The sequence below is a fragment of the Hyaena hyaena genome, unplaced genomic scaffold (genome assembly GCF_003009895.1).
Source record: "Hyaena hyaena isolate Hyena2069 unplaced genomic scaffold, ASM300989v1 scaffold_187, whole genome shotgun sequence".
NCBI lineage: Eukaryota > Metazoa > Chordata > Mammalia > Carnivora > Hyaenidae > Hyaena > Hyaena hyaena.
Window position 1 is genome coordinate 842708 of NW_024080820.1, and position 22900 is coordinate 865607.

The 22900-nt window shown below is 42.3% G+C and overlaps 1 protein-coding gene and 1 pseudogene across 2 annotated transcripts in view; one reads left to right on the forward strand and one right to left on the reverse strand.

Moving 5' to 3' along the window:
• Positions 1-22900, reverse strand: part of TXK (TXK tyrosine kinase) — a 65963-nt gene that overhangs the window by 36204 nt on the left and 6859 nt on the right. The window contains exons 2-5 of one of the 2 annotated variants that reach the window (XM_039241097.1): positions 7183-7237; positions 5783-5885; positions 4757-4962; positions 2111-2176 (exon numbers count right to left, since the gene is read on the reverse strand). In XM_039241097.1, the coding sequence (XP_039097028.1) occupies positions 2111-2176; positions 4757-4962; positions 5783-5885; positions 7183-7237 (430 nt within the window). Of the gene's footprint in view, positions 1-2110; positions 2177-4756; positions 4963-5782; positions 5886-7182; positions 7254-22900 lie in introns of those variants that run through there. The other variant, XM_039241096.1, reaches the window with a different exon arrangement.
• Positions 15683-16546, forward strand: LOC120237695 (annotated as a pseudogene).

Here is a 22900-nt window from a genome sequence, read left to right on the forward strand (position 1 = left end):
AATTTTCTCACAATTGGAGTAATTAAAGAACATGACTTTTAAAGACATATAAATCAAAGCCAAGAAAATGAGATGACTATTGTAAGTTCAGAGCAGTTTAATTCAAATTACCCAATATCTACAGTATAAATAAGCTACAGGCTCCAAACCTTGGCTTAACGAGGGAAGTAGCAAGCAAATTTGTCAATCATGAAAGGAGGGAAAGACACATTGTTGGTTAGTGAGTGTCCATTCACTAACTACCAGGCACTGTGTTAGGTACCTTCACATATAACTCCTTTAATCTCCTGGAAGTTCTGAACTGGGTTTACGGTATAGAAGGAAAATCTTCTTTTTCTAATTTTTCTTAATAGGACATTTTCGAAAAGAACTTCCCCTGACCTGGCATTCCAGGAGACTACGATGTTGGGCAGCTCCCACTAGGGGCAGTGGTGAGCCCCCTGAGGGGTAGGCTGGACCGATGGTAGCTTATAGTGGAATTGTGTTCTTAGGACAGGGTGTTCAGCCACCTGAGGGCTTTATCCTATCGAGTGGAGACTCGAATTTCCCGGTAGAGCTAAATGACTTGGGTCAAGAGAGGGGGCATGACAAGCTGAGTGAAGGAAGGAGAAGAGAGATCTGTGATGGCAGTAAGGAGGGTGACTTGGGAGAGAGAATACAAGTAGCTAATGGAGAAGCCTGGTAAAGTCACGTGGATGAGTCATGTGTCCTGTGGTCATCCCTTTCTCCCCTCTAATGAAGTCTACATTATTCACCAATGCTTTCAGAACTGGATCTGCTTGGGGTGCCTGGGTGGCTCAGTTGGTTAAGCGTCCGATTTTGGCTCAGGTCATGATCTCACGGTTCGTGGGTTCGAGTCCCCCGACAGGCTCTGTGCTGACAGCTAGCTTGGAGCCTGCTTCTGATTCTGTGTCTCTTTCTCTCTCTCACCCTCCCCTACTCATGCTGTCTCTCTCTCTCTCAGAAATAAATAAAACATTAAAGATTTTTTTTAAAAGAATTGGATTTGCTTTAGGGGAGAGATATACTGAGTCTGGCCTCCAGGTGGACTTAAGTTAGTAACAAGGCAGACACCTGGGGGCTGGGGCGGGGGCTGGGGCAGGGGCTGTCATTCAATTTCTATTTGCTGTGGGGTTCTCGGAGAAGCACCGGTCTCAAAGTCTCAACTCACATCACCTACCGCCACCTGCTGGAAGTATGTGCTAATTACAAAGCCAGTATCTAGGTTGCACGGAGGGCAATCAAAGGCGAAAACTGCAAACCTGAATTTATAAAAGACCAGCACTGCTCCCAGCCCGCTACACCCTTCCTGTAAATTACTTTTGCAGCCTCAGTTTCTGATCTGCAGAATGAGGGGCTAGAAAAGTGACTCCTAAAACCTCCATCTTCCAAATGTATCATTATAACAAAACTAGATTTCTAAGCAGAACCCTAGGGAACAAGCCAAAAGCTACCCGCAAACTGCAGATTAGCCTACTTCTCATCTTCAGCTATTTCTACAGCGTTTCCCAACACGAGCCAAAATGTAGTGGTGTGTCTTTACATTGGTTCCGTTTACCACACATTAAACAATCAACGTCATTTTTGAGATAATTATTTTTCCATTTAGGACATATAATAACAAGATGAGGGCTTCATTTCCAGGCTGTCACTGTTAAAACAAACCAAAAAAAGTGGCCATACAAAACAAAACCAAAAAAGAAGTTGAAGAAAAATGAGTTTCTGAATCAACCATTAAAAGGATTGAAGATTGGGGCACCTGGGTGGCTCAGTTGGTTAAGCGTCCAACCTCGGCTCAGGTCATGATCTCAAGGTTGCACTGGGCTCTGTGCTGACAGCTCAGAGGCTGGAGCCTGCTTTGGATTCTATGTTTCAGTCTCTCTCTGTCCCTCCCCCACTCACGCTCTGTCTCTCTCAAAAATGAATAAACGTTTAAAAAAAGCACTAAAAAAAAAAAAAAAAGGATCGAAGATCTCTCAAGCTAAAAGCAACCAGATGTATTACTTTCTTTTCCTTTTCTAGACCAAAATCAGCATCGATACTCGTAAGCAGCCCAAAGGTATCTGATTTTCATAGATTAACCATAGAGCATATTTTGGAGGAGACTTACTCATATATTTCTAAATTGGTTGGTTTGTTTTCAGTCACATAGTTGCTTGGGATTAAGCCTTCATTCCTACAACAAAAGACAAAGCAACCATCAAAATGCTTGTCATTTTTGTGGCATTATGTGACAACAGTCTTTTTAAAACCTCACGGACATAGGGGGAAATCAAACTTGTTTTACTGATTAAATTGCTAAATGAAAAAGAAAGGGTTTTCATGTCCACATTCAACCAAAATCTCTGTGTGATAAATACTACGATTCTGACTTATAATGTAAGTAGTTTCAGATGTTTTATGACACCAGAATTCTTCAAAGAGGAAAAGTGGTACTTACGTGATCACTGGGATGTCACAGTGACTCAATTTAAAACACAGCAATCACAAAGATATCGACATAATTCTTTTTAATTGCTGCAGGATAGATTGAATGGATATTCCAGTTAAGCCATGTTCCTATTCCAGCAAAGATGCACAGAAATACACACACATGCCTTCTTGTGCACAGGGAAAAGTATTTGTCTAAGACAGATGGCAAGAAGGGAAATTGCTCAGTCACCAAGTACGTGCATCTCCCAGAAGATACAGCAAATCGCCGTTGAAGGAAAATAAACCAATTTACACACCCATCAGGGGGGCACGGGTTTCTCTTTTTCTATACCTTCACCAACAAAATTTGAAGTTATGAAATTACAAAAAGATCTCCATGACATTATTGAGAATACAAGCAAGGTGTAAAACAACGAATAAAGCAGGGTAAGGAATTAGGTTAACTAAGTCTGCAAACAATAACATATATTCAATATGTGCATGAAAGTATAATGAAAGGCTTCTAGAAGGAGACTCACTGAGTTAATAATGGTGCTTGGGTTAGGGGGTGAGGCAAAGCAGGGATTTGGCATTCTTTATCATGGCTGCATATTATAAAAAATGATATTTACTTTTTAAGTCTGAAATTAAAAATTAATTTTTTTTTTTTTAGGTCTGAGTCATACCAATGTCCACCTGCTGGAGGGTTAATTACACCGTCCTGAACCTACTCATACCTTTTTGCCCACAGAAAAGTCTCTATCACATGTTGAGTCTAAACTAAAAACTGGTGGGGCACCTGGGTGGCTCAGTCAAGTTAAGCGTCCGACTTCAGCTCAGGTCATGATCTCACAGTTAGTGGGTTCAAGCCCCATGTCGGGCTCTGTGCTGACAGCTAGCTCAGAGCCTGGAGCCTGCTTCAGATTCTATGTCTCCCTCTCTCTCTGAACCTCCCCTGCTCATGCTGTCTCTCTCTCTCTCTCTCTCTTTCAGAAAGAAATAAAAAAACATTAAGAAAATTAAACTAAAAATTGGTAAGAGAGCCAAATTATCAGGAAAATACAATTAAGTGAAGAGGTATATAATATAGATACTTCTAATACTTATATACATATGGTCTCTAAATCCTGACAAAGAATAGAGGTCAAAGTCAGCATTCTCTCCCAGGCAGCCCAGAGACCCCTCAGAATTGGGTACCTCACACTCCAGTCAGGCATGGATAATCTATGTACCCCCATGTTCACTGCAGCATTATGTACAATAGCCAAGATATCAAAACAACCTAAGTGTCCATTGATGGATGAATGGATAAAAGAAAGAATATTTTTGGTCAAAACAGGAGAAAATCTTGCTATTTGCAATAAAATGATGGATCTCAAGGGCATTGTGCTAGGGAATAAGTCAGGTGGAGAAAGGCAAATACTATATAATTTCACTTATATGTTGCATCTAAAAAAATTTTTTTTAATTAAAAAAAAACAAGCTCATAGATACAGAGAACGGACTGGTGGTTGCCAGAGACAGGGAGGAGGAGGTGGGTGAAATAGGTGAACGGGGTCAAAAGATACAAGTTTCAGTTATAAGGTAAATAAGTCATGGGATGATTAAACCCCATAGTGACTATAGTTAATAATACTATGTCGCATCTTTGAAAGTTGCTAACAGAGTAAATCTTAAAAGTTCTCATCACAAGAAAAACATTTTTGTAACTATGCATGGTGACATATGCGATCATTTACACATATTGTGATCATTGCACAAATATATGTTGAATTATTATGCTGCATACCTAAAACCAATATAATGTTATATGCCAAGGATATCTTTTTTTTAACATTTATTTTTGAGAGACAGAGAGTGAGCAGGGGAGGGCAGAGAAAGAGGGAGACAGAGGATCCAAAGCAGGCTCCAGGCTCTGAGCTGTCAGCCTAGAGCCCGACACGGGGCTCGAACTCACAAACCGTGAGATCATGATCTGAGCCAAAGTCGGCCACTTAACCGACTGAGCCACCCAGGCGCCCCTAATGATATCTTAATAATAATCGTTAAAAAAAGGTAAGGAAAGAAAACTCAGAAAGGGAAACTCAGAGAGCATAAGTGGCTTGCCAAAGGACACACAATAGTAAGTGACAGCGTCCGGATGTGAAGCCAGGTATATGCACTGCTGTGACTGCCTGAAATCCAAGTGCTCTAATGCTCTCTCATACAGATAAGAGGTGTGGGGCCATGTTCTACTTCATGCAGAAGGAAATAAACCTAAATAAAAGGAGCCATAGTGTTTATATTTCAGGAGTCTTCAGAGAATAAAAGAAGAATTTGATAAGGACCATGGCATCACTCTTACCCTAAACAGTCTCTTGCCTTCCACCAGTGAGGATTATACTTCTCCAATATCACGTATTCCTCTGCTCGCTTTAGTGCCAAATCACACGGCTCTCTGGGCACAAAATCATACAGTGCTTTTACTTGGATCTTCTCTTCAGTAACCTCAGAGGGTGGGAGGGGAGGCAGTGGCTTGCGTTTTGATGGCTGCACGTGGCCTCTGTTGGACTGCAAAAACCAAGGAGTGATTTGCTGTACTCTTGTTTTAGCAATGTGTACTAAAAAAGAATAGAGATACAACCCTTTGGCGTGCTGCCCCAATTCTCCTATCCGGTTGCACCAAAGCAAAAGCCAGGGTGGTGTAAACATAGGAAATGACTATCAAACAACTTTTAAATCCAGAAACACATTCGCCCTTCTGTAAATTTTCAAGATCACAAATTCTCTTGACAGAATTGTGCTGGATGTTTCTCTCTCTCTCTCTCACTTTTTAAATTAGCTCTATGCTCAAAATGGGGCTCGAGTTCACGACTCTGAGATTAAGAGTTACGTGCCCTGTGGACTGAACCAGCCAAGTGCCTCCGGATATTTCTTAAGCCACAATTCTTAAAATTTGAATTCTACCCCAATAGTTTCACTTCATTTTATGGGTTTTTTCCTTCTTGAAAAATAAAGAAAAGAAAAACAGCCCTTCCCTTTCACACACCATCAGCTTGTGTTTGGATTTATGACACGTCTTAAGAACACTATTTTCTCTAACACCGAACTGAAAATTAATCCTGGGTTCACAAAGGGCAAGAGCCAGAACACATTTCCCCCCATTCACTGTCCAGTTTCAAGCTCTACCCAAACATAGCAGCGTTGGCTATTTTAACTGGTCTTTTTCTCTTGTGCTTTCTTCTAAGACATTCACTCACTAAGCATTTATCGCACACTTGTTATGTGCCGAGCATGATTCTGAGCGCAGCAGCAAACACTGTCTTGAGGCGAACAGACCCTAAAATGCAAGCTTCCTCAGTTCTTTCTCCCTCAGCAAGATGATACTCACTCGCTTCTTACTTGGCAATTCGCTGAACCATAGCCTGCGACGCTGAGTGTATCTTTCTGAAAATTCTTCATCTTTGCTTAGGCTTATTTGTGTTCTTACGTGTCTGAGATTGAAAAACAACCATAATTACAAATGATTATCTGCATTCAGGTGATATCCGCTGACTTCACTAGATTGTTCTCAAAATTAGTAGGAAACTCCAGGTCTTTTTCCAACCTCCTTCTTACTTAGAAGACTTCCTAACTTCATTTCCATGGGTCAGTCACTACCTCTCAGAACTGCGTTTTCCTTATTGAGGAGCTAGAGATGCTAAGGGCATATAGAGTTGCTATAGAATAAAAGTGAAGAATGCAGAGCCTGGTGCATATTAAGGGCATAAAAAGATAATCATGATAACGAAAAACTTACTCTGCATCAGGCACAGTGTTTATCATTTGACATGCATTACTTCATTTGATGGTATCCATTGTTATAAATAGACACGGTGTCATGATTAAGAACCGGAGTTTGAATACCAGCTCTACCATTTCATAGTGTGACTTGAGGAAGCAACAGAATCTCTCTAAGCCTCAACCCCTCATCTGTAACATGGAGATGGTAAAAACTATAGGTGTTTTTGAAAGACACTTGAGCTAATAAATGCAAACCTCTTAGCACAGTCTGACATAGAGGACCTCCCATTAAATGCTAGCTATTACTATTATCAAGCTACTTTGGATTTATTCTATACAATAAATACAGAGAGTCAAAATTTTGCTGGGCATCAAAGTGCAAGACACGCTGATCATTTGGGGGAGATATTCAAATAAATAAGGCAGGATTCTTGCCCTTAATGTGTAAAAATTACATAGTGGAACACAGGTATGTAAACGGCATACACACAAATAAATATTAAGTAGAGAACCAAGACACAGGCTGTAGGAATGCAATGGAAGGAACAATTAAAGTCAAAGGGATCCAGGATGTATCATGGAAGAGCTGAAATTTGACTTACGCCTTTAAATCAGTGGGCACTCAATGGGGAGGAAACGGTAGAAGGGTTTCCCAGGCAAAGGGAACAGCAGATACAAAGAGACACGGAGACTTAATAGACAGTAAAGAAACAGAATGAGGGGCGCCTGGGTGGCTCAGTCGGTTAAGCGTCCGACTTTCGCTTGGGTCATGATCTCGCGGTTCGTGGGTTCGAGCCCCACGTCGGGCTCTGTGCTGACTGCCAGCTCAGAGCCTGGAGCCTGTTTCAGAGTCTGTGACCCCCTCTCTCTCTGACCCTCCCCTGCTCACGCTCTCTCTCTCTCTCTCTCTCCTAGAAATAAAACATTAAAAAAAATTTTTTTTAAAAGAAAAGAAAAAGGAACAGAATGAATTAATTTCCAAGAAGTTGCCCCTAGAAGTAGACTTACCGCTTCTGCACGGAACAGCAGCAACAGCAGCAGAAAATCGACTGGATGGTATTATCTGAAAAGCACATCATTGTGAGAGAGCCGTTAGTCCATGACATTGGATAGATGAGGCTGGTGGAGGAAATTTTCGAGGGCAGGAGGGATATAAATTATTATAAAGCATATGCTAGGTCTTGACTATGCCCTTCTTTACTAGTGGAAGGATGAGAAACTGTCACTAAAGCAAAAAGAAGTTACTGGCATCCTGGCCAGTGTGGTTTCCCTTCTCAGGCTCTTCTCCCCAGTCTGGTTTGTGCATTTCCTCAGTCTGTGAATGATAAGTGACCACTGTATTCTACTTTACCTTGATCAGGGCTAATGACAGCTAATAAGTGTAAAAAAGAACATGATTCAAAAAGCAATGTTCTCCTAGAAAATGTTAGCAGGGATTTTCAATCAGATCCATCACATTTCTTTTAAAACTATTTTAATATTTTATTATTTAATATTTTATGTCCATTGAACCTATTTCCCAGTCATCCCTTTCTCATATTAACACCTGAAAATGAAGCATTAAGGAGCAGAGTATGTCAGACATGAGTTTTGAGGTTAGACAGACCTGGGTTTGAACCTTCACCATGGGGCTGCTTTTATCTGGGATGAGTTCTTTTATTTACTCTTCCAAGTCTTTGCTTTCCTGTCTGCAAAACCAAGGTAATCATACCTTACACCTTAGAGAAGGCTTACAAAGCAGAAGTTAATCTCTAACTTTGCGGGCTTGGGGAAGTTACTAAACTGTTTTTTAAGTTTCCTCATCTGCAAGATGGGAGTAATAGACACTTAGTATGAAAGAGTACTGTGAGGGTTAACTGAATCAATTCATGGAAAGCACCTAGAACAATGCCAGGTATATAGGAAGAGGGTAATCGAGAAGAGCTATTATTACTATAGGGTTGTTGAGAAGATTAAATTAGCCATCATCCTGGGAAATTAGATGAGGGGTTCAAACAGAAGATACCCAGTACAGTCCACCCCTCAGCATCTGGTCTGTCCCCCCAGAGCAGGGGATGCAATGGAGTCCCATCAGTCAGCATGTTATCACCAGGTGATATCAGTGTGGTCATACTTCCACCTGAAACTTTGTAAATTAACCATTAGGATTCTTTTTTATAATTTGTTTAATGTTTGTTTTTGAGAGAGAGACAGAGACAGAGCATGGGTGAGAAGGGGCAGAGAGAGGGAGGCATAGTATCCGAAGCAGGCTCCAGGCTCTGAGTTGTCAGCCCAGAGCCCAACGTGGGACTCAAACTCACAAACTGTGAGATTATGACCTGAGCTAAAGCTGGAGACTTAACCAACTGAGCCACCCAGGCGCCCCAACCATTAGGATTCTTTAAGTAAGGTAGGGAAGGAAATAAGGAGAGAAGAAGAGTAGCATAAAACATAGCTGCTACAATTCCCACGACTAGAGCTGTGCTGTCCTAAGTTGATCACAGATATGCTCTATCACCACCCATCCTATGTTTCCCTTTGCCTCAGTCAACACTTGGGCTGAAAAAGGTGCTTTATCTAATGAAATAACCCAAATGTTCATTCCTGTGGGATCTGGGTCCTTAGCTGGTCTTGTCTCTATAGGCTGTTATAATTTTCCACTGACCAGGACCATTATGAATATTGGGAAATAACGCTAGTAAATTCCTTGGGTTTTGAAGTCCTCTTTGTCTTCTCTGTGAAGAATCAATCCAACTTCTTCCTGGTAATCAGGATACTCATCTCAGCTACATTGACCCCTTGCTGTGCCTATGGATTCAGTGACACAAGGAATCCAAAAATGCCAGAGGGCAGTCTCAACTTCTGGTGTTCCCTAAGAAGGAGATTCTTCTCTTGGGCACTGAAATCTCCAAACCCACCAAACTCAAGATCACAGGTAAAGAACAATATGCCAGTGGGTTATTAGGTAAAATGGTGAAAAAGGCCACTCCAAACTCCACTCCTTAGTTCCCCAACTTATGCATCCTGGCTACACATTTGTTGTGGTTTAAGACATTTATCTATAGGATACCACTCCAACACTGTAAGTTGTTATCTTCCCGATGTCAGAGTAACAGACCCTTTAGCAGGCTATTTCTCTGGTTAAGCCAGGTGCTTCTGAATCATGGGACATGATGCTTAAGAATATTCAGGGGCGCCTGGGTGGCTCAGTCAGTTGAGCATCTGACTTCAGCTCAGGTCGCGATCTTAGTTTGTGAGTTCGAGCCCCACGTCGGACTCTGTGCTGACAGCTCAGAGCCTGGAGCCTGCTTTGGATTCTGTGTGTGTGTGTGTGTGTGTCTCTCTGACCCTCCCCCACTCATGCTCTGTCTCTCTATCTCTCCTTCCCTCTCAAAAATAAACATTAAAATAAAAAAAAAAAGAATATTCGGAGAACCGCTGAACAAACACAAACAAAACTGAGAAAAGGCAGCAGAGTATGTTAGACGTGGATCATTTTGTGGACCTCTGATTTTATCTTTCCATTCTGTCCTCATTCCAAGAGTTTCAACCATAATCCTCTCCCCCAGATCTTGTCACAAATCTCCTGACCTTGTTCTTTCCGTGTTCCTGACTAGCAGGCCAACTTTTTTTGCACTGCCCATTAGGTATTGCAGATCAATATCTCATACTATCTCTTCCTAATGAAGGAAGCAAACTGATGCACTTTTTGGCATGCTGGGAGGATTTTATTTCAGCGCTTTCTTTCGGGAGTCCTCTGAACGTGGCTATAGCACAATGGCTGTATATTTTCCCTTCCATATATGCTTAGGATGCGGATCAATCTAGAAATCAGGTTTGATGAGGACCTCCTCCAGAGGCCCCTCATGTGACTGAAGGAGAAGCAGAAAGAACAGGCACCATGTACATATAAGGCATCTGCTCCTGAAGCTATCTTGAGCCTTCTAGATCTACTGGGGCCTACTTACAAATAAACCACTTCCACATTAAGATGAATTACTGCTATTCATACCTAACTTTATGGTTCAATGTATCAGGTAACACTGAGCTCATGATAGGCAGTTTGAATCACCTAAATATTTCATGATCCATGGTTGACCGTTTAGTCTTCACTAGGAGCACACTACTAGCTATTTTCTTTTTTTAAAAAAATTTTTTAATGTTTATTTTTGAGAGAGAGACAGTGCGAGGAGGAGGGGCAGAGAGAAAGGGAGACACAGAATTGGAAGCAGGCTCCAGGCTCCGAGCTGTCAGCACAGAGCCTGACACGGGGCTCAAACCTATAGACCGTGAGATCATGACCGGAGCTGAAGTCGGAAGCTCAACTGACTGGAGCCACCCAGGCTCCCCTGGCCAGCAGCTATTTTCAAACTAAAAATAATTATCAGCACAGTGTTAAGGCATCACTCCAAATTCCTGGGGGGTTGTGCTGATTTTTATCCTGAGACTTTAGAGAAGCTCCACGCAGCTAGCATTTTGCACTCCATTCCAGGCTCCTGCCGATGAGAATAAAAGGAATTGATAATTGAGTTATTTCCCCCAGCAATAAAGCTATCCTTGGGCCTCTAAATAGATGACCAAATAAATCTCAGATCCAATTTTGACTCTTTCCTGGAGCCACTTCTCATACTCATTACTGTAGCAGTCAGGGATCCAATATGAAACATGACATTTTAAAAGCAGAATAATTTTAAAAGTGTTCATTGACAAAGTCACCAATTACAAAGGTGTGGATGGGGGTCAGGGAACCACAAAGGATGTACAGGAAACAGGGTCCAACAGTACTGGAACTGTCACCAGCCCTAGGTCCAAAAGGACCAGAAAAGTGAGAGAGATTTAAGGACAGCAGAGACCTCTTTGATTGGAACAGTGATCTGCTGTTGAGGGACATAGCCAGCTCAAAGCAACCTCACCACAACTTCCTTCCAGGGCTCCTCATTTGTGTAATCCAGCCAGAAGCTGGGGCTTAAAAGCATATTGATCCAACTACTACAGATTACATTTCCAGGATAGAGTACAAGGTGAAGAATGAACACCAAGAGGGTGGGCTCCCTGAGCCATCATGGAAGCTGGCCACCATATTTAATCCCTATAGCTCATCCCTCCAGGGTAATTAGGTGGATAAGAATAAGGATATTCAGTACAGTAATAGGTATATTTTAGCTCCCTTTCCTTTCATAGAATTTGACCTTCCAAACCTAGATTCATGCATTCGTGTTTGCCTTTCACTGATTGGGACATTACCATTGCTCAGTCTTTGGGTCCCTGGCACTTTGGTGGTCTAGTGGTAACCATCTCATTTCACCATGGACACATAGTTCCAGTCCAAGCCCAGGCAAAAACTCATCTTTGTTCTCACTATTTTATCCCTTACTCCCAATTTAATAACTTTCTTTCTTCCTTTGCCTGTACCCAGAAACCATCCATTTTCCAAGGACCATTCCAACGTTCACTTCTAGACACTAAAATAAAATAAATTACTGAGTCCCCCAAATCTGCATTATATTGTGTATTAATAGGTTTTCGGATCTCAATTGCTTCTAACTGTCAATTTTCTGGTAGTGTCTGCATGAACAAATGGTCAAAAACACTCCTATGAAAAAAGTACATTAGCACATGGGGGTGGTCTGTCTGTCTGCTGGCAGAACTAGGTCTAATTTACATTCTTGACAATTGATTCTAATGTTGTTTAGAGCCCCATATAGATCTATATCTATCCAGGCCAAGAGATGAAAAATCAAATGTAGGTCATACAAATAAATGAATAGGTCAGAGTATGGTTTAGAAAGTGGCAAAAACTGTGGTCCCCTGTGGAGGTATTCAGATTCAAAAATTTTTAAATGCTCCTTCCCTCTCCTGCCTCACCATTTTCCCCTCTCCATTGGATCACTGTTATTAGCATATGAATATACTGTTACTTTCCCCATTAAAAACAAAAGAAACTACGCTTGATCTTATTTCCTTGATCAGCTTTGGTCCCCATTTACAATATAATCTAGAAATGAGTAGTCTTTACTTGTTGCTTTCAATTCTTCTCTCATTTTCTCTCAACCCATTCCAACCAAGCTTTTGTCCCAACCACTTCCCTAAAACTTCTCTTGTTAGGGTCATGGAATATAGGTGCACACCCCTGTGTTCCATGGGTAATTCTGTGGCTTCTCCACAGCACTTAATACTCTTCTCTGGCTTTTGTTTCTGCTCTGTCTCTTTCACAGCTTTCTTCTCTTCCACCCTAACCTCTTAGACTGGGGCTAAGGATAGCCTGCCCCCAAAGCATTTGATCTCTTCTTTTCTCTGTCTCATTCACTCATTTGATTGATTATCTCATTCCTTTCTGTGTCTTAAAAACCATCTATCTGCTGATGACATCCAAATGTATACCTCCATCCCGTTCCAGTGAGAATTCCAGGCTTGCATACCCAAACGCATTCTCAAATTCTCCACTTGGATGTCTAGTGGACATTTCCAATTCACATGAGGAAATCTGAACTCCTTCTCTTCCTTCCTCCCCAGACTTGCTACATGCATCCTCTCCATCTTGTCAACAGCAATTCCATTTTTCCAGTTGCTCAGGTCAATGGTCTTGGAGTTGTCTTTGACTCTTCTCTTTGTCTCACATCCCAGTCCAATCTGTCAGGAAGCATGCTACTCTGCCTTAAACATGTATCCAAGAGTTTCAGTTTGGGATGACGAAAATGTTCTGGAGATGGACCACGGGGAGAGATGGTGTGATTGTATGATGATTCAAATGTACTTAATGTCACTGGACTGTACACTTATAGTTAAACTGGTAAGTTTTATGTTATGTATATTTCACGATGGTTTAAAACTCAGACACACACACACACACACACACACACACACACACACACACAGAATCTTACTGCTTTCCTCCACCCTTCTGTTACTACCATGGACTAAGCCACCATCACTCATCTGGATTATATCAACAGCCTCCTGACTTCTTCCTGCCTCTACCCTAAACTCCCTATGGTTTCTTCTCAGCATAGCAGCCAGAGTAACTGATTTAAAACCTAAGCTGGGGACGCCTGGGTGGCTCAGTCAATTAAGCGTCCAACTTCAGCTCAGGTCATGATCTCGTGGTCCATGACTTTGAGCCCCACATTGGGCTCTGTACTGACAGCACAGAGCCTGGAGCCTACTTCAGATTCTGCATTTCCCTCTTTCTCTGCCCCTTCTCCACCTGCACACTATCTCTCCCTCTCTCTCTCAAAAAGCAAATAAATATTAACAATTTTTTTAAATAAAATAAACCCTGAGTTGGATCATTTTGCTCCTTGCCTCCAAACCCCACAATGGCTCCCCATTTCACCGACAGCGATAGCCAAATTTATCACACGAGCCTATAAAAACCTCCAAGATCTGGCCTCTCACTTCTGTGCAATATGCTCTTGCTCATTTCACACTGCCCTCCCCACCATTTCTGAGCGCACCAGGCCTGCTCTCCCCAGGGCTTCTCTGCTTTTGTTTCATCAAGACCACTCTCCCCTTCAGGTGTCAACCTTCTTTTTTTCAAATATTTTTAAAGTTGAAGTATAGTTGACATAAAATATTAGTTTCAGGTATACAATGTAGAGATTCAACCATTACACACATTATGTAATGTTTACCACAATAAGTGTAGCTACCATCCATCACCATACAAGCTTATTCAAATATTATTGACTATATTCCCTATAGCGTACTTTTCATCCCTGTGACTGACTTCTTTTATAACTGAAACTTTGTACCTCTTAATGCCCCTCACCTATTTTGCCCATCTCCCCATCTTCCTCCCTTCTGGCAACTAGTTATGAGTCTGTTTCTGTTTTTGTTTGTTCAGTTGTTTTTTAGATTCTACCTGTAAGTCAAATCATATGGTATTTGTCTTTTCTGCCTGACTTCTATCACTTAGGTCCACCCATGTTGTTGTGAACACAAAGATTTCATTCTTTCTCAAGGCTGAGTGATATTCCATTATACACACACACACACACACACACACACACACACACACACACCATCTTTTTTATCCAGTCACCTATCAGTGGACACTCAGGTTGCTTCCATATCTTGGCTATTGTAAATAATACTGCAATAAGTATAGGGATGTATGTATCTTTTCAAATCAGTGGCTTTGTTTTCTTCAGGTAAATACCCAGAAGTGGAATTACTGGCTCATATGGCCTCAGGAAACGACCAAAAAAAGGGGGGGTGGGGAGAGTAGATCACTGTGACTATATCAAACTAAAAGGCTTTTGCACAGCAAAGGAAACCATTAACAAAATGAAAAGGCAATCTACCTTTTGGGAGAAGATATTTGTAAATGATATTTTGGATAAGGGATTAATATCCAAAAAATATTAAGAACTCATATAACAATATAAACTCCCCCCTCACACACATATAATCCAATTTAAAAGCTGGCAGAAGATCTAAACAGGGCATTTTTCCAAAGACACATGGAAAGTTGCTCAATATCACTAATCACCGGGGAAATGCAAATCAAAACTACAATGAGATATCATATCACACCTGTCAGAATGGTTAATATCAAAAAAGACAAGAGATAACAAGTGTTGGCGAGGATGTGGAGAAAAGGGAACCCTCATGCACTGTTTGTGGGAATGTGAGTTTGTGCAGCTGTTGTGGAAAACAATATGGAGGCTCTTCAAAAAATTAAAAATGGAATTAACATCCAACCTTCTTTTTTTAAAATATGCTTTTATTTATTTTTGAGAGAGAGAGAGACACAGAATCCAAAGAAGGCTCCAGGCTCTGAGCTTTCAGCACAGAGCCTGATGCAGGGCTCGAACTCACAAACTGAGAGATCATGACCTGAGCCAAAGTCGGCTACTTAACCGACTGAGCCACCCAGGTGCCCCCAACATCCAACCTTCTTAACTGTCTCCAATCCTTAAAGTCTTTGCTCAAAATCTTAACCTTCTCAATGTTTTCAGTACCTTGACAGATTATTGCTGCCACCTGCACTCACTGGCTAGTGTATTTCTTAGTTTAATTTTTCTTTTCTTTCTTTTTTTTGATGGCATTTCTCACCTTCTAACATACTATGCGACTGACTGATTTTATCATTTTTTTAAATGTCTGTCTCTTGTACTGGAATGTAAACATGGATCTTTGTCTATTCTGTTCAGTTATAGCTCAAGAGGCTAGAACAGTTGTTGACATGTAATACACACTCAATAAATATTTGTTGAGTAAATGGCACACGAAGAAATTAGTTTGAAGGAGCATCAAATTATAACCTTTTCAGAACATCCACCTGTCTTTATTCAGTCCTAATAGGAAAATGAAAACTGTATTTGAGGATGGAATAAGCAGGTGCAGTAGAAAGCAGTAAATAGTAAGAGTGGTGATGTAGGAATAGATTATGAAAGTCCCTGAAATAAAGGAAGATAAGACCTTGAGTGCCTAGGTAGTAGGAAGTCTTATTAGATACTGAAGAGAACAGTCTGGTCACAGGCCAGAGCAGAGTAAACCGTGTACTCAGTCTACAAACCTTTGTAAGATGGTCCAGCAAGGTAAGCAATGACCATCTAAGGCCTCATGTTTTAGTATAAACTAAAACCATTTAATATTGTCGAGGCCAAGAAGTGTCTATAATAGTCTCTTTACTCCTTGAATGATCACTGGCATGTTATATTATTCTCTATATCTTTCCAAATGCTCGAAACACTTCAAAACTAAAATTTATAGATGAAACAAAGGAAACCCCCCCAAAATCAGGTAGGCCTGTGGTTAGCTCGTTAAGTGTCTATTCTAGGACTGATAACTTTTTACATGTACATGATTTTTAGTGATCGTTGCAAAAGGCTTTTTATTTCTCTGATTCAGCCACTGACTTACTTTTTGCCTAACCAGAATTTTCATCTCCCTCACAAGCCCCAACCTGTCTTCTCTGCCCTGGAAGCGGCTCTTCAGCCACAGCCCCTCACCCCCTGAGAATTTATGCCAGTGCAAAGCTCATCTCCACCCCCTTCCTGGTCAGGAGCACCTCTCGGCTGGGGAGCAGCTCACTGTCTGCAGTGGCACTAAAACCGCCAGAGACGCCGACAGACGCGAGCCTCAGCAGCCAGGCAGCCCCAGGTCCCCTGGCCTCACTGATTCCTAGCTGCAGCTTCCCAATTGGGGCCATTTCAAGGGACATCAGCACAGCAGCCAAGTTCACTGTGAGGCTGGGACTGCCGCGGGAGGGGAGGCTGGCTCTGGGGCAGGAACTGCGGCTGTGTCTGGGCGCCTCAACATTGGCTAGGCCAGGAGCCCCTGTCTGAAGCGACAGCTCTTCTCCTGGGCCATTCCGGCCTTTGCCCTCTTGGAGGCCATGGGGCTCTTCTGCCTGATGGCGGCCTTTCTCTCCCTCTTCGCCATGTGACAGGGCCGTGTCTACCTCCCACAGGTCCTTCTCCCGTCTCGCCTGCCCTGTATGTTTGTTTTCCTATACCTCCCCTGAGGAGGCAGCCTGAGGAGACTGGTTGGCTTGGGGTTTGACAGAGAGAGGGAAGACAAATAAATACGGTATTAATAAGAAGAAAAAGAAAGAAAGCTACCCTTTTGGTTCCCCTGTCTAATCTTTCCTCGTCTGTGTATCATTCCACCACAGAAATCGTGGATTCTCCCTGAGCCCCATCCTTTGTATAGAATCTGCTGTTAATCTGTTCAGATTGTTTAGCTTTTTACTTCTTATCTCCCTTGCTGCCAGTCTACTCCGAGCCCTCAGCAGACCGCGCCTATATTCCTACAATAACTCACGTTTTCCTCACAATCACCAAGTAGGTGCCACTTTACAGGTGATGAATCTGAACCACAGAGGGGGGCCCCCCTGCTGAGAGTCAAAGGGCTTTTCATTGAGAGCCAGGATTGGAACGCAGGCAGAGCGGCGCCAGAGTCTCTGCTCTCAACCTCTGGGCACAGTGTTCGCTCAGCGACTGAATAAACCAGCCCGAGCCCCTGCCACTGAGGGTTCTCTCCTTCATTCTACCCTCGAAGTTCATTTCCTTAAGTCTGTCTCGGCCAACTGCTCTCCATCCTCAGCTCCTAAAGACGCGCAGCTACATACGGCATCACGATGACACGTTCCCTTCTGTTCGCTGCCTTCCATAGCCTGGCCAACTCCACGTCAACTCTCCAGGTTCACCCCTCGTATTGCGCCAGTTTCCTCCACCTGCTCCGATCTCACAAACATCCTGAGCATTTCTGCCTCCGGCCTGGAAAGGACTTCCGCGGCAATCCACTCCCGTCCGGTGGTCCTCTGGGCTCCCAGAGAACAAGGGATCTGTCCTGCCCCGTGGCTCGTAACTGGGCACCATGTTAGATTGTCAGGTAGGTGACCATCTTTGTGTAGGCTCCATTTCTCAAAGCGTTTCTCACTCACACCACAAGTGACGTTTTAGATCAGATGATTCTTGGGGGGACGGGGGTGCTGTCCTGTGCATCGCAGGACATGTTTAGTGGCACGTCTATGCACTAGGTATCAGCAGAAACCCCTCACCCCTTCACATCCATCTCCCCTTCTCGGTCAGGAAAACCAAAAAACGTCCAGGTGTTGTCAAATATCCCCCTGGGGGAGAGGGGGACAAAATCACTTGATTTTGAGAACTACCAAGCTACACTGTAAGCTCTTCAATTTCAGGGACTGTGTTTTGCACTTTGTTGTCTTCTCCAGAGCACCCAGCATCGGTGCCTGGCATACAACGAGAACTCAATAAATGGGCCTCACCGATACCTCCACCATCACATTACACCTGGGTTCTACTTTTCAGTAACTCGTTCTACGGTGTGATATCTCACAGTTCAATGCTGGCTGCACAGAAAGCTAGGTTGACCACAACCTTTTGACTAAGCGGAACAGCCAAGCTAAAGAAAATAGTTTCCGGAGCTCTGGCTAGTAGTTATAGGTCATATATCTAACTTTCTGTTCTAGATACATTAAAAAAAGAAGAAACTTATCCAAAATCAAGCATCAATACATGAGATGCTAAATGAAATAGTTATAATCTCTCTGGTGTTCAAATGTTTTATCCATTGTAGGATGGCATATGGGGGTTGGGTTGGTTTTAGTGTCAGACCAGCCTGCAGTCAAATCATGGCTCCATTTTCTTATGGCATCAATGGGACTCTGGGAAATCACTCAGCAGCCTTATCTGGAAAATACAGAAATGAAAGCTATCTTCCAAGAAAGGCAGTTTCCCGTTCCTACTAACAGCCCTTTCTGGAGGCAGGCTAAGATCTTACTATACTCTACTAACTTACTCCCTAAACATTGAAATAGGCCCATTATCACCGCATTTTACAGAGTAAAAACACTAACAGAGGGGTTTGGTAATCTGTCCAAAGCCACAGAATTAAAAACCCGCTGAGTCAGCATTTTAGACCAGAGAGTTTCGCTCAGAGTCCAGGAGCAAAACGAGACTATCGTTATGGATGAGATTAAATAAGACAGCAGAGGTGAAGCACCTAGAACATAAACAATTTACTCATTTATATTCCCAACCTTCTCCCTTACCCAGTTCCCTAGAACTAACTCGGCAAGTATTTTTTAGGTACGCACAGGCTTTGTTTAAGGTAAACAGATGTAAGCAGATGTGATTCTCCCTCTGAAGACAAAAGAGGGAAATAAAGCCAAGCAGGCAAAGCCGATTTCAAGCGCTCAAGTCCCTTGTCCTGGGGCCATTCTCTACCCCTGACTCAAAGGCAAATGTTCCCTCCATTCCACACTCTAAGGGGCTCTCTCCCTATTATCAAAACAGCTCTCAGGAGAGGCTCTGAAACTTATTCCTGGTATAAATGATATAATAAACAGATACAATAGTAACCAAATTGTACTGCAGTGTTTTTTTTAATGTTTACTTCTTTTTTTTTTTTAAATGTTTTATATATTTCTAGGAGAGAGAGAGAGAGCGTGAGCAGGGGAGGGTCAGTGAGAGAGGGAGTCACAGACTGAAACAGGCTCCAGGCTCTGAGCTGGCAGTCAGCACAAAGCCCGACGCGGGGCTCGAACCCACGAACCGCGAGATCATGACCTAAGCGAAAGTCGGACACTTAACCGACCAAGCCACCCAGGCGCCCCAAATGTTTACTTCTTTTTGAGAGACAGCACAAGTGGGGGCGGGGCAGAGAGAGAGAGAGACAGAATCCGAAGCAGGCTCCAGGCTCTGAGCTGTCGGCACAGAGCCCGACGTGGGGCTCAAATTCACAAGCCGTGAGATCCTGACCTGAGCCAAAGTCGGACTTTGTTGGACAAAGTTGGTGGTTTCACCAACTGAGCCATCCAGGTACCCCAAAGACCACCGATTTAAATTCTCAGTCCCCACCATAAAGCAGCCCTCAATAAATATAAAAGAATAGAGATCATACCATGCACACTGTCAGATCACAATGCTTTGAAACTTGAAATCAATTACAGGAAGAAGTCTGGAAAACCGCCAAAAACATGGAGGTTAAAGAACACCCTTCTAAAGAATGAATGGGCCAATCAGGCAATTAGAGAGGAAATTAAAAAATATATGGAAACAAATGAAAATGAAAACACAACAATTCAAAATCTATGGGATGCGGCCAAGGCAGTCCTAAGAGGAAAGTACATTGCTCTCCAGGCCTATTTCAAGAGATTAGAAAAAGCACAAGTCCAAAATCTAACAGCTCACCTAAAGGAGCTAGAGGCAGAGCAACAAGAACGCCCTAAACCCAGTAGAAGAAGAGAAATAGTAAAAATTAGAGCAGAAATAAACAACATAGAGACCAAAGAAACAATTGAACAGATCAATGAAACCAAGAGTTGGTTTTTTGAAAAAGTAAACAAAATTGACAAACCTCTAGCCAGGCTTATCAAAAAGAAAAGAGAGAGCACCCAAATAGACAAAATTATGAATGAAAATGGACTTATTACAACCAACCCCTCAGAAATACAAGCAATTATCAGGGAATACTATGAAAAATTATATGCCAACAAATTGGACAACTTAGAAGAAATGGACAAATTCCTAAACACACACTCACTACCAAAATTCACACGGGAAGAAATAGAAAACCTGAACAGACCCATAACGAGTGAAGAAATCGAATCAGTGATCAAAAATCTCCCAACAAATAAGAGCCCTGGACCTGATGGTTTCCCTGGGGAATTCTACCAGACATTTAAAACAGAATTAATCCCAATTCTTCTCAAGCTATTCCAAAAAATAGAAGTCGAAGGAAAACTCCCGGACTCATTTTATGAAGCCAGCATCACTCTGATTCCCAAGCCAGACAGAGATCCAGCAAAAAAAGAGAACTATAGGCCAATATCCTTGATGAATACGGATGCAAAAATTCTCAACAAGATCCTTGCAAATCGAATCCAGCAGCATATCAAAAGAATCATCCACCAAGATCAAGTGGGATTCATTCCTGGGTTACAGGGCTGGTTCAACATTCGCAAATCAATCAATGTGATCCATCATATCAATAAAAGAAAAGATAAAAACCATATGATCCTGTCAATAGATGCAGAAAAAGCATTTGACAAAATACAGCATCCCTTCTTAATAAAGACTCTCGAGAAAGTTGGGATAGAAGGAACCTACTTAAACATCATCAAAGCCATCTATGAGAAGCCTTCAGCTAACATCATCCTCAACGGGGAAAAACTGAGAGCTTTCCCCCTGAGATCAGGAACACGACAGGGATGTCCACTCTCACCACTGTTGTTTAACATAGTGCTGGAAGTCCTAGCATCAGCCATCAGACAACAAAAGGAAATCAAAGGCATCAGAATTGGCAAAGAGGAAGTCAAACTTTCACTCTTCGCAGATGACATGATACTCTACATAGAAAACCCGACAGACTCCACCAGAAGCCTACTAGAACTGATCCAAGAATTCAGCCAAGTTGCAGGGTACAAAATCAACGTACAGAAATCGGTTGCATTTTTATACACCAATAATGAAGCAACAGAAAGAGAAATCAAGAAACTGATCCCATTCACAATTGCACAAAAAACCATAAAATACCTCGGAATAAACCTAACCAAGGATACAAGAGATCTGTATGATGAAAACTATAGAAAACTTATGAAGGAAATTGAAGAAGACACAAAGAAATGGAAAAACATTCCATGCTCATGGATAGGAAGAATAAATATAGTTAAGATGTCATTACTACCTAAAGCACTCTACACATTCAATGCAATTCCAATCAAAATTGCACCAGCATACTTCTCAAAACTAGAACAAACTATCCAAAAATTTGTATGGAACCACAAAAGACCCCGAATAGCCAAAGTAATACTGAAAAATAAAACCAAAACGGGAGGTATCACCATCCCAGACTTCAGCCTCTACTACAAAGCTGTCATCCTCAAGACAGTATGGTATTGGCACAAAAACAGACACATAGACCAATGGAACAGAATTGAGAACTCAGAAGTGGACCCAAAAGTATACAGCCAACTGATCTTTGACAAAGCAGGAAAGAATATCCAATGGAAAAAAGACAGCCTTTTTAACAGATGGTGTTGGGAGAACTGGACAGCAACATGCAGAAGAATGAAACTAGATCATTTTCTCACACCATGCACAAAAATCAACTCAAAATGGATAAAGGACCTGAACGTGAGACAGGAAACTATCAACACCCTAGAGGAGAAAGCAGGAAACAACCTCCTTGACCTCCACCGCAGCAACTTCTTACTTGACACATCCCCAAAAGCAAGGGAATCAAGAGCAAAAATAAACTGTTGGGACCTCATCAAGATTAAAAGCTTCTGCACAGCCAAGGAAACAACCCAGAAAATTAATAGGCAACCAACGGAATGGGAAAAGATAGTTGCAAATGACATATCAGATAAAGGGTTAATATCCAGAATCTATAAGGAACTCACCAAACTACACGCCCGAAAAACAAACAACCCAGTGAAGAAATGGGCAGAAGACATGAACAGACACTTCTCCAAAGAGGACATCCAGATGGCCAACAGACACATGAAACGATGCTCAGCATCCCTCCTCATCAGGGAAATACAAATCAAAACCACACTGAGATACCACCTCACGCCAGTCAGAGTGGCTAAAATGAGCAAATCAGAGAACTCTAGATGCTGGCGAGGATGTGGAGAAACGGGCACCCTCCTACACTGTTGGTGGGAATGTAAACTGGTACAGCCCCTCTGGAAAACAGTGTGGAGGTTCCTCAGGAAACTAACAATAGAACTCCCTTATGACCCAGCAATAGCACTGCTAGGAATTTACCCAAGGGATACAGAAATGCTGAGGCATAGGAGCACATGTACCCCAATGTTCATAGCAGCACTCTCCACAATAGCTAAAACATGGAAAGAGCCTAAGTGTCCATCAACAGATGAATGGATCAAGAAGATGTGGTTTATCTATACCATGGAATACTACATGGCAATGAGAAACAATGAAATCTGGCCATGTGTAGCAACATGGATGGACCTTGAGGGTGTTATGCTGAGCGAAATAAGTCAGGCAGAGAAGGACAAATATCATATGTTTGCACGTATAGGAGGATTAGGAGGAACTTGACGGAGGAACAAGGGGGAGAAGAAGGGCGGAAATGGTGGGGGAAAGGGAGAGAGGCAAACCATGAGAGACTCTTGAATGCTGACAAAAACTGAGGACTGATGGATGTGGGGGGGAGGGGGGGATGGGCATGGAGGAGGGCACTTTGGGGATGAGCACTGAGTGTTATGTAGAAACTAATTTGACAATAAACTATTTGTAAAAAAAAT